The following is a 14,707-nucleotide window of genomic DNA, read 5'->3' as shown; positions in this document are numbered from 1 at the left end:
TTCCCCAAGAGAAGCTAAAAACATGGGACTTTTGTCTGTGGGTGAAATACTTTGAGTTTTAAACCTCAATTAACTACACTTGTTATTTATTTATCTACCTTTAGATGGAGCCTCAGGCAACCCAACCTGGTCTCAGATTCCTGACCTTCCGTCTCTACTTCCCAAGTGCTGGGATCACAGGCTGCACCGCCACCCCAGGCTCTTCACCAGAAACTCAAGCCCCCACAGCCCACCTGGGTCACTGCACACAGAGCATCGACTGAAGCCTCTGCATTAAAGAGGCAACGAGTTAAAGAAGGTTCTCTTCGTCCTCGAGCCTCTGAGTACTTCTCAGGCAGGAACCTGGCCTTGCTTCTCCTGAGAGTCCTAGCGGGGTTTCCCACCCCACCTTCATAGAGCCCGGGGCAGTGGGACCAGGATGTGTGCAAATGCGTCTGGTAACCACCTACAAGACTCTGTTCCCAGGGCCAGCCCTTGCTAGAATTTCTGTGACTTCCAGAGGATGCCAAAGGTTCAAGCCTCTGAGATTCAAACAATGTGTATGTTTCACCCTCCTCTTTGACACTTTTAGGACCATCCCCCGCACTCCTGGATTATTTCTGGGTAGTGCCGGAAGCCCACAGGTGGATCCGGATTCCCTTGGTCAGGGGCCATGGATATAGATAACGGACTGGCTTTTTTGTCCATGCAGCCTCTAACTCCAGGCCGATGGACCCTCTGGTGTTTCCTCACAGCTGCCTTCTGGCCAAAGCATCTGCCACACTGAGGGCAGGGGTAGGGACGCTCGCCACTGTGGGTCCGCCTGTGGACTGCCAAGTAACCGGTCTGACGGAAGCAGCGTCCACACTCAGGGCATGAGTAAGGCTTTTCACCTGTGTGGGTGCGCCTGTGGCACCGAAGATGTGAGGCATGGGCAAAAGCTCTGCCACAGTCGGTGCAAGTAAAGGGAGTCATGCCGCTGTGTACCACCCGCTGGTGCTGATGGAGCGTAGAGCTCTGCCTGAAGCTGCGTCCACAGTCAGCACAGCGGTAGGGCCTCTCCCCAGTGTGCACACGGAGATGCGTGGTGAGGGCAGAGCGCTGCGTGAAGGCCCGGCCACATTCAGGACAGCGATATGGCCGTTCCCCTCGGTGTATGGCACGGTGCGTGCTCAGGGAAGAAGATCGGCTGAAAGCCTTGCTGCAGTCAGGGCAACGGAATGGCTTTTCTCCCGTGTGGGTGTACAGGTGCTCCACCAGTGTGGACCGCCAGGCAAAACTCTTCCCACACAGGTGGCAACCGTGACGCTGATCTGTCCTTAGGACAGTGGCGTGGACACCGACCGCGGGGTGTTCCTGGTGAGGGTCCTTGGAAAGCTGCTCCAAGTTACAAGGGGGGGCATCAAAGGAGGGGTGAGGCTCCTTCTGCCCAGCTTGTGCAGAAAATAGCTTCTGGGTTGCCTCAGTCTCTTTCCTTGGTCTCTTCCTTTTCCCCTCGTGTCTGCAATCTGCTGGGAGACCGTGAAAGAGCTCAGACCCTGTCTGGTCCTGCTCCTTGATCCCCACAGCCCCACAAGGTGACAGGCAGGGCACAGGGGGTAGAGGCCACAGCATCTACGCATGCAGGCTGCAGGCATGTCCAGAGGCAGCATAAAGAAAGGCATCTGTGTGGTGCCCAAGGCCAAGCCCAGCGGGCTGAGCCCTTGTCAGAGGTGGGCAGCAAGGAGAAGGAGCCTCCAGAGGGGAACCACAGAGACCGCAGCAGAGCAGGAGAGGGGACGCTGGGCGGCCATCAGGGTAGCCCGGGACCCGCTGGGTATGAGCTGAGAGCACGGGACAGGAGCAATCACAACCCTTTCTAGGAGTCCAGGGGCCAGGAACCCAGTTCAGGGAAGAAACTGCCAGGCAGGCAAGTGGAGTCACTAGAAGACACCACCACGGGCCGGCCACACTCAAATCCCCCAAAGCCAGAGTACCCGGGCCTTCACCTGTGTGGGTTTGTGTGGTCCACATGGCCACCTCTGGATCCTGGGCACCGGGTCCCCACTGTTCGCCTTCTTCCTCCACCCAGGAGATGAGCGCTGGCTTGGCGCCTCCGCCTCCGCCTCCTGGAGGGAAAGAAAGCAAAGGGCACCATGCGGGGAGGCCGACACACTCGGTCCCGACCGCCGGTTCCCAGGGCTCTGGCTCCACCGCAGGAGCCCCGGCGTCACGCGCGGTGCAAGCCCAGGCGGCAGGAAGGGCTCTCACCGAACGCGCCCAGGAGACCGTAGGTCTCGCGCATCACCTCCCGGTACAGGGCTCTCTGCGCCGGCTGCAGACACCTCCACTCCTCCGGGGAGAAGTACACGGCCACGTCCGCGAAGCTCACAGCCCCGGGCTTACTGAACCCAGACGGTGCCGAGAGACTTCCCGGGGCAGTCAGCTGTGCCATGGGATCCCGGCCCAATCCTAGGCCACCCCCGGGAACCTCTGCCCAACCTCAGGTATCCGTGGTCGTGTAACAGGGCAGAGAAGGGACAGAAATCAGCTCCTCGGCATCCAAATTGAAGACTAAAAGGAATAGGTACACAATCAGTATTTCAGGAAGCCTTCAAGGAAATGTCGTCAGTGGGGCGGGGGTGTCTCGGGAACTAGATTCATTAGCTGTCTTGCTCAGGCTAACGTCACAGTACTTCCTGGGTCATTGTCTTCCAGCCCTCATCCAAAATGGCCACAGAGTCTACAAGTGCCAGTCTTGAGACCAAGTCCCAGCACGACAGGCCCACGTGGGCGGGGCTTCCCTGCCTGTAGGGACCACCTTCATTTGGGCACAGTACAGACCGCGGAGACCCACAGCCCTGTCAGGGTCAGCTAGGTGGCACCGGCCTGTGAACAGGTGTTTACTGTTTCATCTCTGGTCCGTGTATTATGGAGCCATAAGCAAGCCTGTGTAGGTAGACCGTTAATAAGGTAGAAGATTAAGCGGGCCTCCAGCTGTGTGCATTCAGGCTTTAAGTCTGGCTCATGGCTATTTCAGAGTGAAACACCCTTCTATGAAAGGAACATTCGCTCTACTCACCGTCATTCACAGCGAACGCGAATTTGCTGGAATTCCTGCTCTGCAGCCAGACTTCAGGGCTCTTTCCTCTTCCGTGCACCCATACTTTCCCTTCTTTCTACCCTGTCTCTGTGGAAACGTGTTGGATCAAGATGAGGGTGCTGCTGGGTCCCTCCGCACGAAGCTGAAGGACAGAGCAGATGTGAATCCCATGGCGTCGAGTGATTTCAGGTCTCGGGCAGATTGCGTCAAGGTCTGCGTGACAGGGGAAGCTTCGGCTCTGGGAACTGTTAGCAACGAGCACCCAGAATGCACGTGGTGGGGCCGGGCGTGGTGGCGCACGCCTTTAATCCCAGCACTGGGGAGGCAGAGGCAGGCAGATTGCTGTAAGTTCGAGGCCAGCCTGGTCTACAAAGCGAGTCTAGGACAGCCAAAGCTACACAGAGAAAACTGTCTGGGGGGAGGGGGGAGAAGAAAAGAAAAGAATGCATGTGGAGCACAATTAGGAAAGATGGCTTTGCTGGGAGTGGTATTCTGGGCTGTCAGGTGTTGCCTTTCAGAATGGGAGTCCATCGTCCCAAGCCCTTCTGGCTTCTTACGTTTCTGTTGGATGTTCAGATGTTACTCTGATGGGCCTGACACCAGGGGCCTTGCCAGCTGCACATCCTTCCGACAGAGCACAAATAACCAGAATACACAGAGAACTCAAAACACAAAGCCAAAGAAGAAATAGAAATGGCTATAAATATCTCAAAAAGTGTTCTTCATCCCTCACAATTACAGAAATGCAAGTCAAAACAACTTTTGAGATTTCATTTTACCTCAGTAGAAATGGCAAAAATTAACAAAATAACTAATGCAATTGATCTAATTAGACAAAAGTTACTCCCCAACTCACAGCACCCCTCCACCCTTCACCTCCCTCTTCCCCTTCACAAGCCCTCATTGGCTACAGAGAACAAAGACCTTGAGCCCTCATTGGCTACAGAGAACAAAGACCTTGAGCCCTCATTGGCTACAGAGGACAAAAGTCCAGAAATCAAAACCAAGGCTCCTAAAATCACCCAGATGAGCCCTCCTGGACCTATGGTGCCACCATCGATGGCACCTGCACCCACAGCGACTGAGCAGCTAATATCAGAGACAGTGGGAACATTTGTCCCCAGCGCCGTCAGCCACAATGGCCTGGGGCTCCAGATCCTCTACCCATAGGGACCTTCCTTACTTCATTTTATTTTTTGAGACAGGGTTTCTCCGTGTAGCCTTGGCTGTCCTGGACTCGCTTTGTAGACCAGGCTAGCCTCGAACTCACAGTGATCTGCCTGCCTCTGCCTCCCGAGTGCTGGGATTAAAGGCGTGTGAGGTGTGCGCCACCACGCTGGGCTGAAGCCAAGGTTCTTGTGAAGCACACTGGACCCTCCTACCTGCGCCTCAATCAATGGGAGGTGGTGGTCTCTCCCAAGCATTTATTGTCCAAGACTTTTATAAATGAGAAGACTCAGATGGAACAAGTGGGACCATTAAGCCCTGGTGGCCGACGCAGCCACAGATTTACTGGGTAGAGATATCCTGGTACACTTAACTGTGCTACTTGCTGGTGGAGAAGAGGGAGAATGCCTCCTAGAGCATTACCAGAAGTGTCAAGATCAAAAGGACCCCGATTCTAGGGGCCACTGTCCAATTCCTCACTCCTTGTCTAGAATGGATCAAGAAGATCTAACTGAGTTTAACAGTGGCCTCTAAACAGGGAGATATTAAAAATTTTGTAACAATTAGTTCAACAGCAATCAGTCACGGGACACATCCATCTCTCTAGAAGCCCCTGGAATACCCCCACCTTTCCAACAAAAAGAAAACCTGGACCTGGAGGCTTCTGCAGGATTTCAGAGCAATCAATAAAACCATGAAAATCTGGGGTCACCTCAACATGGCCTCCCCTTGCCTCTGCTGTACCTGTAAACACCCTGCTATTAGTTTTAGACATTCGAAGGCTCCTTCTTGTCAATACTGCTCCATGAACAAGATTGCAAGCACTTCACCGTCTCAGTACCCAAAGTCAGTAATTCAGGACCAGCAGATCGATATGAGTGGTAAATAGCCCACACATCAAAACCCTTCATTAAATCAGTTCTCCACATGTACCATTACATGGATGACCTATTAATATGGCAAGACAAAAGACAGGCCCAAAATCTAATTTTAGAAAAATCTTGGGGCTGGAGAGATGGCTCAGTGGTTAAGAGCACTGTCTGCTCTTCCAAAAGACCCGGGTTCAACTCCTAGCAGCCACATAGCAGCTCACAACTGTCTGTAACTTCAAGATCTGACACACCCTCATACCAAGGCACATAAATTAAAATTAAATTTAAAAATATTTTTAAAAAGAACAAGAAAAATCTTAAAACAACCAGCCATAAAGGCCCCAATGGAAAGAGACTTTACAGTAGCAGAGGTTAAGGTCCAACTCATTCCTCCCATTATGACCCTAGGACTGAAATTACCTTCATCCCAGTCCAGCCAGCTAAACCTGTTATTGACCTTCCCAGCCCATTAACCCTAAATACCCCTCAGAGCTCCTTTGGGTTTCGCCTTGGCTCGCCATATGGAGCAGCCAATCACAGCCTTTACTTGACTTACTCTGGGTAACAAAGAGCCCCTCCTCTTGTCACTCTTTGACACCAGCAGCCAAGGAGGCCCTTTGTTCTGTTAACAACCACAACAACAACAACAAGAACAACACCCAAATGTTCATAGCAGCCTTATTCATAATAGCCAAAACATGGAAACAGCCTAAGTGTCCATCAGTAGAAGAATGGATAAAGAAACTGTGGTACATATACACTATGGAATACTACTCAGCTATTAAAAACAAGGAATTCCCGAAATTTGTGGACAAATGGATTGAACTAGAAATGATCATAATAAGTGAGTTAACCCAGAAGCAGAAAGACTCAAATGGTATATACTTAGTTATATCTGCACACTAGCCCAAGGGGCATGTCCCATGAAAGTCTTCACTTACCAGGAAAGTGGGACAGAGGGGAGGATATCCTATTGGGACTCTAGGTGAGAGAAGCATGGGAAAATGGGGAAATAGGATCCAGAGGGTTCTAGAAACCTACAAGAAGAACATTATGACGGGAAGATCTGGGCCCAGGGGTCCTGCTCAAACTATGGCACCAGCCAAGGACAATACGTGTAGTAAACTTTGAACCCCTACTCAGATCTAGCCAATGGACAGGACATTCTCCACAGTTGAGTGGAGAGTGGGATCTGACTTTCACACGAACTCTGGTGCCTCATATTTGACCACGTCCCCTTGATGGGGAGGCCTGGTGGCACTCAGAGGAAGGATAGCAGGCTACCAAGAAGATACTTGCTACCCTATGAGCATATACAGGGGGAGGAGGTCCCCCTCAGTCACAGTCATAGGGGAGGGAGTAAGGGGAAAATAGGGGGGGGGAGAATGGGAAGATACAAGGGATGGGATAACAACTGAGATGTAATATGAATAAATTAATAAAATATATTTTAAAAAACACCCTCCCTGGCTCGGTATGACCCACAGCAACAAATCCGGGTCTTTATATTCAATTCCTCCCTTTCATAGTGTAGTTGGAGCCTTACATCAACCTCAGAGGAGCCTAGAAAGGCTCCATATACCAATGGGGGATGCCTCGATTACCAACCAAGGGCAATGACTTACCCACCATGATTAGGACAGGAAGAGAGCACACCTTACAAATTATAGGCAAAGATCCTGATATAACCCAAGGCATTTCCTGAGAAATCACGCCTCTTTTGCTAATAGCCTCACTGGCTCCTAAGGACAAATAGACACCACTATCTCAAGGACAGATTGCTGGCAGCCATACCACTCCTTAGGTGGCTTCCTCCTTGGCTAGTCCCTCAATCCGCTATCCCAAGGGCCTCCATAGGTTTTACAGATGGGGGGCGGCGGCGAGCAACGAGGAGCCACCTACACGATATATTGAGGAGGCACTGACTCTCCATCACATTTACCTCCTCACAGCTAAATCTCCTCAGTTCTAAAAGTATGCCATCTTTCTGGTCCTAACATGCCTAACAGAACCATTTAAAATATATTCAGACAGCATTTATGCAGTAGATCTACTGCCCTGGCTAGCCCACTCCTATGTCAAGCTTGATAGTAACTCCTTTCTTCTCTATTAATAAAAATCTCAAACGCGCTTCCAACATGTGCCATTTTTATCAGCCCCTCCTGGGCCCCTCTCTGATGGTAATGCCTTGGCCAATAAGATTTCTGTAACTGGGGCCTTTACTGTGTCACTCCTCAGATCACCTGTATCAACCTGAAAGGGCTACAACTTCTATTCCCTAATAGCCCCCACGAAACACCTTAAACACATTCTTAAAACTTGCTCTTTTTGTGCCTCTCTATTCCCTGCTTTTGCTCTACACAACGGTTGGGTACCAATCCCAGAGGCCTTAAGGCCAACGATGCCCGCTGGCAAATTGATGTCACTCACATTTCATCCTTCAGCAGACAAAGATCTGTATTTGTTACCATTTTACAATTGTCTAAGGCACGGACTAATGAAAACTCAAAAAAAAAAAAAAAAAAAAATTAATAAATTACACAATCTTCATTTTTGCCATTCTGAGAGTTTCCCTCCAAATCAAAATTGATAATGGGCCAGCTTTCAAGTCACCAATTCAATTTTTTCTGTGAAACTTGGAAAATTGCCCACCACACTCATTCCTCACAGTCCTCAGGGCCAAGCCATCGCTGAAAGAACACATCAAACACTTACAAACACAAGGCCCCTACCACCAAACACTCAATTAAACCGGCATGATTCACACTCAACCTACTAACTGTCTGTGCTACGCAGGATGAGCCTCCTGTATCTGTCCTTGGCTTCGGCCACCACATACATCACCCAATCTGCTTAAAGGGAAGGACCCATTTGATGGGTGTCTGACTCCCGTAAACAACAGGAAGAGGATTTGCTAGTGTCTTCCCACAGAACCAACCTCACCCTGAATGGGTACCAGCCTGCAATGTCCTACCCAAGCCCTCCAGTCGAAAAGATGGCATGCCACTCAAGCACAGAGAAGAGAAAGAGGAAGCATACACTCAATAGTCACCTGGAGGGACATGCATGCCCTCAGCCCTCACTGATACAGCCTGACATGGCTGCCCACCCCAGCCCTGGCCTCTTAGACGCTAATGCTCATGCCCTGGCCAGTCCTTCTCATATTGGCTCAGTTTTCTTAACAATTACACTTTATTATGCACTCACCAACAGAGCGTGCCTCACTCACAACCCGACTAACCCAAACAAGAGGAAAAGGAGATTAAAGAACAGAATAATGAAACCTTAAGGATCTCAGTTCCGAGGAACGAGTCTCCTGATGAGTCAGCAGGCCCTCAGCCAACCAGCAACTCAACCAAGGTTGCTGCGCTCTCTCTCTCTCTCTCTCTCTCTCTCTCTCTCTCTCTCTCTCTCTCTGTGTGTGTGTGCAGGGACCAACAGCCAAAACAATCCCAAGTCTTCTCTCTTAAGCCTCTTGTTTGGGGCATATCTCACTAGGATGTTTTCAACTGGCAACATCCAAGCTCCCTCACGAAGTGATCCGACTTCTAAGGGGATAAATGTCCTGCTCTCTCACTAGTCTGTTCCCAATCCCACACTTGGGATCAACACAAAACCATGTCACACATCCTAATATCCTCCAATGGTGTTTGTCAGGGAGATGTAAGAAGGTCACAACAGCGTAGGTTCTAAATGCCTCTTCTTCTTGCTGGCAAGAAAGTACTTTGAAAACACAAAATAAAAGTGAAGAGTTAAAATGGAGTTTGTGGGGGTTTTGTTTTGTTTTTTCACTCTCCAGCCACTCAATTACACACATGGCCTCTTGTATTCAGAACACCTACCGCCACCAGAGGGCAACTCTCAAGACTGTTCCTCTCTTCCACCTCTGAAATCAGCGTTTCCTGCTGAGTGTTCTCTCACTCTCCCTCCATCCCTGCCTCCCTCCCTCTCTCTTGTGTGTCTGTGCCTGGGTGTCACTGAGGGCAGCCTACAACTTCTGAACATCCTCCGGCCTCCACTGCCAAGAGCTGGGATCACAGGCCTGCGCCACCACACCCAGTACATGCAGCACTGAGAAGGGAACACTGTCTTCTTTGATTGGCTGAATAGTTTGGATTTTTTCTTCCCCCAAGAGAAGCTAAAAACCTGGGACTTTTGTCTGTGTGTGAAATACTTTGATTCTTTAAACATCAATTAATTACACTTGTTATTTTATTTATTTATTTATTTATTCATTTATTTGTTTATCTTAGATGGAGTCTTGAGTAATTTAAACCGGTCTCAGATGCCTGACCTTCCGTCTCTACCTCCCAAATGCTGGGATCACAGGCTGCACCGCCACCCCAGGCTCTTCACCAGAAACTCAAGCCCCGACAGCCCACCTGGCTCACTGCACACAGAGCATCGACTGAAGCCTCTGCATTAAAGAGGCAACGAGTTAAAGAAGGTTCTCTTCGTCCTCGAGCCTCTGAGTATTTCTCAGGCAGGAACCTGGCCTTGCTTCTCCTGAGAGTCCTAGCGGGGTTTCCCACCCCACCTTCATAGAGCCCGGGGCAGTGGGACCAGGGTGTGTGCAAATGCGTCTGGTAACCACCTACAAGACTCTGTTCCCAGGGCCAGCCCTTGCTAGAATTTCTGTGACTTCCAGAGGATGCCAAAGGTTCAAGCCTCTGAGAATCAAACAATGTGTATGTTTCACCCTCCTCTTTGACACTTTTAGGACCATCCCCCGCACTCCTGGATTATCCCTGGGTAGTGCCGGAAGTCCACAGGTGGATCCAGGTCCCCTTGGTCAGGGGCCATGGATATAGATAACGGACTGGCTTTTCTCTCCGTAGGGCTCTTAGCTTCTTGACGATGGACCCACTGGTGGCTCGTCATAGCTGATCTGGTGCGAAAGCATCTGCCACACTGAGGGCAGGGGTAGGGACGCTCGCCACTGTGGGTCCGCCTGTGGACTGCCAAACTACCAGATTGTCGGAAGCAGCGTCCACACTCAGGGCATGAGTAAGGCTTTTCACCTGTGTGGGTGCGCTTGTGGCACCGAAGATGTGAGGCATGGGCAAAAGCTCTGCCACAGTCGGTGCAAATAAAGGGTGTTACGCCGCTGTGCACCCGCTGGTGCTCACGGAACGTAGAGCTCTGCCTGAAGCAGCTTCCACAATCATCACAGCGGTACGGCCTCTCCCCAGTGTGCACACGAAGATGTGTGGTGAGGGCAGAGCGCTGCGTGAAGGCCCGGCCACAGACAGGACAGCGATGCGGTCGTTCCCCTCGGTGTATGACCCTATGAGTGCTCAGGGAAGAGGCCCGGCCGAAGGACTTGTTGCAGTCAGGGCAGTGGAACGGCTTTTCACCCGTGTGAGTGTTCATGTGCGCCAACAGTGTGGACCGCTGGGAAAAACTCTTCCCACATTCAGGACAGCGATGCGGTCGTTCCCCTCGGTGTATGGCACGGTGCATACTCAGGCAAGAGGCCCGCCCAAAGGCCTTGTTACAGTCAGGGCAACGGAATGGCTTTTCACCTGTGTGGGTGTACAGGTGCTCCACCAGTGTGTAGCGCTGGGCAAAACTCTTCCCACACAGGTGGCAGCCGTGACGCTGATCTGTCCTTAGGACAGTGGCGTGAATGCCCGCCAGGTGTCCCTGGTGAGGATCCTTGAACAGCTGCTCCAGGTTACAAGGGGGAGCATCAAAGGAGGGGTGAGGCTCCTCCCGCCCAGCCTGGGCAGCAAACGGCTTCTGGGTTTCCTCAGTCTCTTCCCATGGTCTGCAATCTGCTGGGAGACCGTGAAAAAGCTCAGACCCTGACTGGTCCTGCTCCTTGATCCCCACAGCCCCACAAGGTGACAGGCAGGGTACAGGGGGTAGAGGCCACAGCATCTGAGCATGCAGGCTGCAGGCATGTCCAGAGGCAGCATAAAGAAAGGCATCTGTGTGGTCCCCAAGGCCAAGCCCAGCGGGCTGAGCCCTTGTCAGAGGTGGGCAGCAAGGAGAAGGAGCCTCCAGAAGGGAACCACAGAGACCGCAGCAGAGCAGGAGAGGGGACGCTGGGCGGCCATCAGGGTAGCCCAGGACCCGCTGGGTATGAGCTGAGAGCACGGGACAGGAGCAATCACAGCCCCTTTCTAGGAGTCCAGGAGCCAGGAACCATAGCCTTGGCCAGGAACCCAGTTCAGGGAAGAAACTGCCAGGCAGGCAAGTGGAGTCACTAGAAGACACCACCACGGGCCGGCCACACTCAAGTCCCCCAAAGCCAGAGTACCCGGGCCTTCACCTGTGTGGGTTTCTGTGGTCCACATGGCCACCTCTGGATCCTGGGCACCGGGTCCCCACTGTTCGCCTTCTTCCTCCACCCAGGAGATGAGCGCTGGCTTGGCGCCTCCGCCTCCGCCTCCTGGAGGGAAAGAAAGCAAAGGGCACCATGCGGGGAGGCCGACACACTCGGTCCCGACCACCGGTTCCCAGGGCTCTGGCTCCACCGCAGGAGCCCCGGCGTCACGCGCGGTGCAAGCCCAGGCGGCAGGAAGGGCTCTCACCGAACGCGCCCAGGAGACCGTAGGTCTCGCGCATCACCTCCCGGTACAGGGCTCTCTGCGCCGGCTGCAGACACCTCCACTCCTCCGGGGAGAAGTACACGGCCACGTCCGCGAAGCTCACAGCCCCGGGCTTACTGAACCCAGACTGTGCGGAAGGACTTCCTGTAGCAATCAGCTGCGCCATGGGGACCCCGCCCCGAGCCAGTCCTTGGAACCTCTGCCCAGCTTCGAGTGTCCACGGTCGGGTACCTGGGCCGATAGGGGAAAGAAACCAGCTCCCGGGATTGGGGTGGGGAACCTCGAGGTGCGGAGGTTCTCAAGAACTAAGTTACTTGCGGTCCTGCCCAGGGTTACGTCACCGGACTTCCTGGGTCACAGTCTTCCTGCCCTCATCCAAAATGGCCACGGAGTCTACAAGTGCCAGTCTGAGAACAAGTCCCAGTACTACGGGCCCGTGGGCGGGACTTCCCTGCAATCCCAAGCAAGTTGATCTGATAGCATAGCTGAGCCTGTGGCTAAGAAGTAACAAGCAGGTAGAATATTCGGTGGGAATTCACTGCATAGACAGAGGGTTCATATTTGAATGCCACATCGGTTGTTGTAAGGATTATGCAAGGGTCTTACAAGGACACATCATAGCATGTTATGATTCCTTAATCTTTTTGTTCTGCATTATGGAGTGGACAAGAGTGTGGGAGAATATGCTACTAAAATCAAGAAGAGTCTGCAGGACTGGCTAGAAAAGGAGACTACAGAACCTGGCCTGTAACTCACAGAGTACCGCCTGCCAGGCCTCCTGAGTGCTGGGATTGACACCGTGTGCCAGCTCACTCAGCAGATTTTTTTTTTCCTTCTTTTTTGCGGGGAACCCAACCCAGGGCTACCCGCATGGTATAACCATGTGTATAACCACAACTCCAGTTCCAAATGACTGATTTCTTTGTGTGACACCAGTGTCATTCTGTAGCCCAGGCTGGCCTTGAACTAAATACTTCTGCCTCAGCCTTCCCAATACTGAAACTGTACTTAGACTCCACCCCATCCTGGTTAAATGAATTATTTATTTATTTATTTAAAGATTTATTTATTTATTAAGTGTGCAGTGCTTTGCTTGCATGTACTCTTGCGCACTAGAAGAGGGCACCAGATCTCATTATAGCTGGTTGTGAGCCTCCATGTGGTTGCTGGAAATTGAACTCAGGACCTTTGGAAGAGCAGGCAGCGCTCTTAATCTCTGAGCCATCTCTCCAGCCCCATTTTATTTATTTATTGACGGTTTTGCTTGTGTATATAATGACTGAGAGACAAGAGGAGATTGTTGAGAGACAGGAGATTTCACAATGTAGCAAAGGAGAGAAGAGAATTAACCTTCTGTCCTCTCTCTCTCTCTCTCTCTCTCTCTCTCTCTCTCTCTCTCTCTCTCTTGTACTTTGTGTAGTGCCTGTGCTGCTGTTCCACATGTCAAACCAGCAGGACCCTCCTTCCGAACCCAGCCTGCACTGCCTGCTGCTGCCTGGGGTGCCATTGCAGACACTGTCAAAATGGCAGCATCTGTCAACATGGCAGCTCCTGTCAGGGCAGAGAAGCCTCCTCAGTCTGCTGCCAACGTTGAGATCCCACCTCAAGAGCTGTCCATGGTGTCTGAACCTTCTTTCCTACATGGGCCTGCAGCCATAGTGGGATGCCACCACAAGAGCTGCCCATGGTGGCAGCGTCTCCTCTCCAGTGTCCCTGAGGGGCTCCTCAGCCAGGAAGGTCTTCCCAGCCTAGCCCAAGTGTCTGATGCAGGGGAAAGAGGGAGCTTCTCAAAAAACCCAACCAATCACTGATCAGGAAAATCCAATCTCTGAGCTCCCCAAACTCAGGACTTGAAATGCCACCAGTCCCCACTCTGGAAATATCTGCCCTGAAAAGCTCCACTCCCTAAGAAATCCTGTATAAGCCTTGACCTTTGTTCAATTTCCTGTTGTCCTCTCCTGGAAGCAGGGACAGCCAATCCTGGATTCATTTTTCCACGCCTTGGACCTGCCCAAGAAATCTTTTGTGTGTGTGTGTGTGTGTGTGTGTGTGTGTGTGTGTGTATGTGTGTGTTGGTAGTGGTGAGGAGTTTCAAGACAGGGTCTCTCTGTGTAGCCTTGGCTGTCCTAGACTCAATTTGTAGATCAGGCTGGTCTCACAGACATCCCCCTGCCTCTGCCTCCTGAGTGCTGGGATTAAAGGCATGCACCACCATGCCTGGCTAACCCAATAAATCTCTTTCATGAGACTTGCTGCCTGGTGTGACTCTGTCATTGGAAGAAGCCGAGAAGCAAGGAAGAGAAGAAGTGGAGCAGGGCTGAGGCTCCTGAGCTCCTCAGCTTAGCTAGGGATGCCCTCCCCTGGAAGCTGTAATGCCTCTGCTGAGGAGGCTTCCCCTCAGAGCTGTGTGTTCATGGGCTCCTGTGTCTCACGATGCCCTTCCCTTGCAACACTGTCCCCCCTCAGAGCCGTGTGGTCCCTGGGCTTCCAAGCCTTTCACCCAAGCAGAAAAACATTGTTTGTGGGGAAAATTAAAACAGGCCTAACTTTTAGTACAGAAACAATTACAACTTGGACATAAAACTTTCAGTAAGTTTTTGGAGCTCCCCAATTTTTATAGTTCATAAAAGAGACGCGACTGAAGGCTGATCGCGTGTGTAAATTAGCACACAGAGGACAGAAAGGCACCGAGAATGGGAACAAGCCGAACGTGACAGAAAAGGAATGTCGCAGAAGGTTGTGACCGTGCAGAGCAGTGGTTCTCAGCCTCTGTGGGTCAAATAACCTGTTCACAAGGGTCACCTGAGGCCATCAGAAAACACAGATGTTTACGTTACAATTCATTACAGTAACACAAAGTTACAGTTATGAAGTAATTGTCACCCCCAACAGGAGGAACTGTATTAAAGTGTCAAAGCATTACGATGGTTGAGAGCCGCTGGTGTACAGTGTGTCTTGGACGGAAGGAAACATTTGGAATGAGGTGCTCCAGGGCATCTAGTAAACAGAGTGTTGGAACAGAGGAGCCATGAGTAGCTTGGAGACAGAAA

The 14,707-nt window shown here is 51.6% G+C and overlaps 1 protein-coding gene across 3 annotated transcripts; it reads right to left on the bottom strand.

Moving 5' to 3' along the window:
* Positions 1–567: 567 nt before the first annotated feature.
* Positions 568–11,996, bottom strand: LOC127188933 (zinc finger protein 764-like). Of its 3 annotated transcripts, none has more exons than XM_051145312.1 (3): positions 11,640–11,996; positions 1,968–2,087; positions 568–1,487 (listed from the first exon to the last, which is right to left on the bottom strand). In XM_051145312.1, exons 1-3 carry the CDS (start codon positions 11,821–11,823, stop codon positions 568–570), a joined length of 1,224 nt encoding a protein of 407 aa, XP_051001269.1. In that variant the 5' UTR covers positions 11,824–11,996. The 3 variants fall into 3 exon arrangements, with proteins under 3 accessions (XP_051001269.1, XP_051001267.1, XP_051001266.1); XM_051145310.1 differs by lacking the exon at positions 11,640–11,996 and adding an exon at positions 2,230–2,639; XM_051145309.1 differs by lacking the exons at positions 568–1,487; positions 1,968–2,087 and adding exons at positions 9,796–10,877; positions 11,378–11,497.
* Positions 11,997–14,707: the final 2,711 nt, after the last annotated feature.

Source organism: Acomys russatus, chromosome 5 (genome assembly GCF_903995435.1).
Source record: "Acomys russatus chromosome 5, mAcoRus1.1, whole genome shotgun sequence".
Taxonomy (NCBI): Eukaryota; Metazoa; Chordata; class Mammalia; order Rodentia; family Muridae; genus Acomys; species Acomys russatus.
Note: the sequence above shows the minus strand (reverse complement) of the source record. Positions and strands in the feature narration are given on the sequence as shown.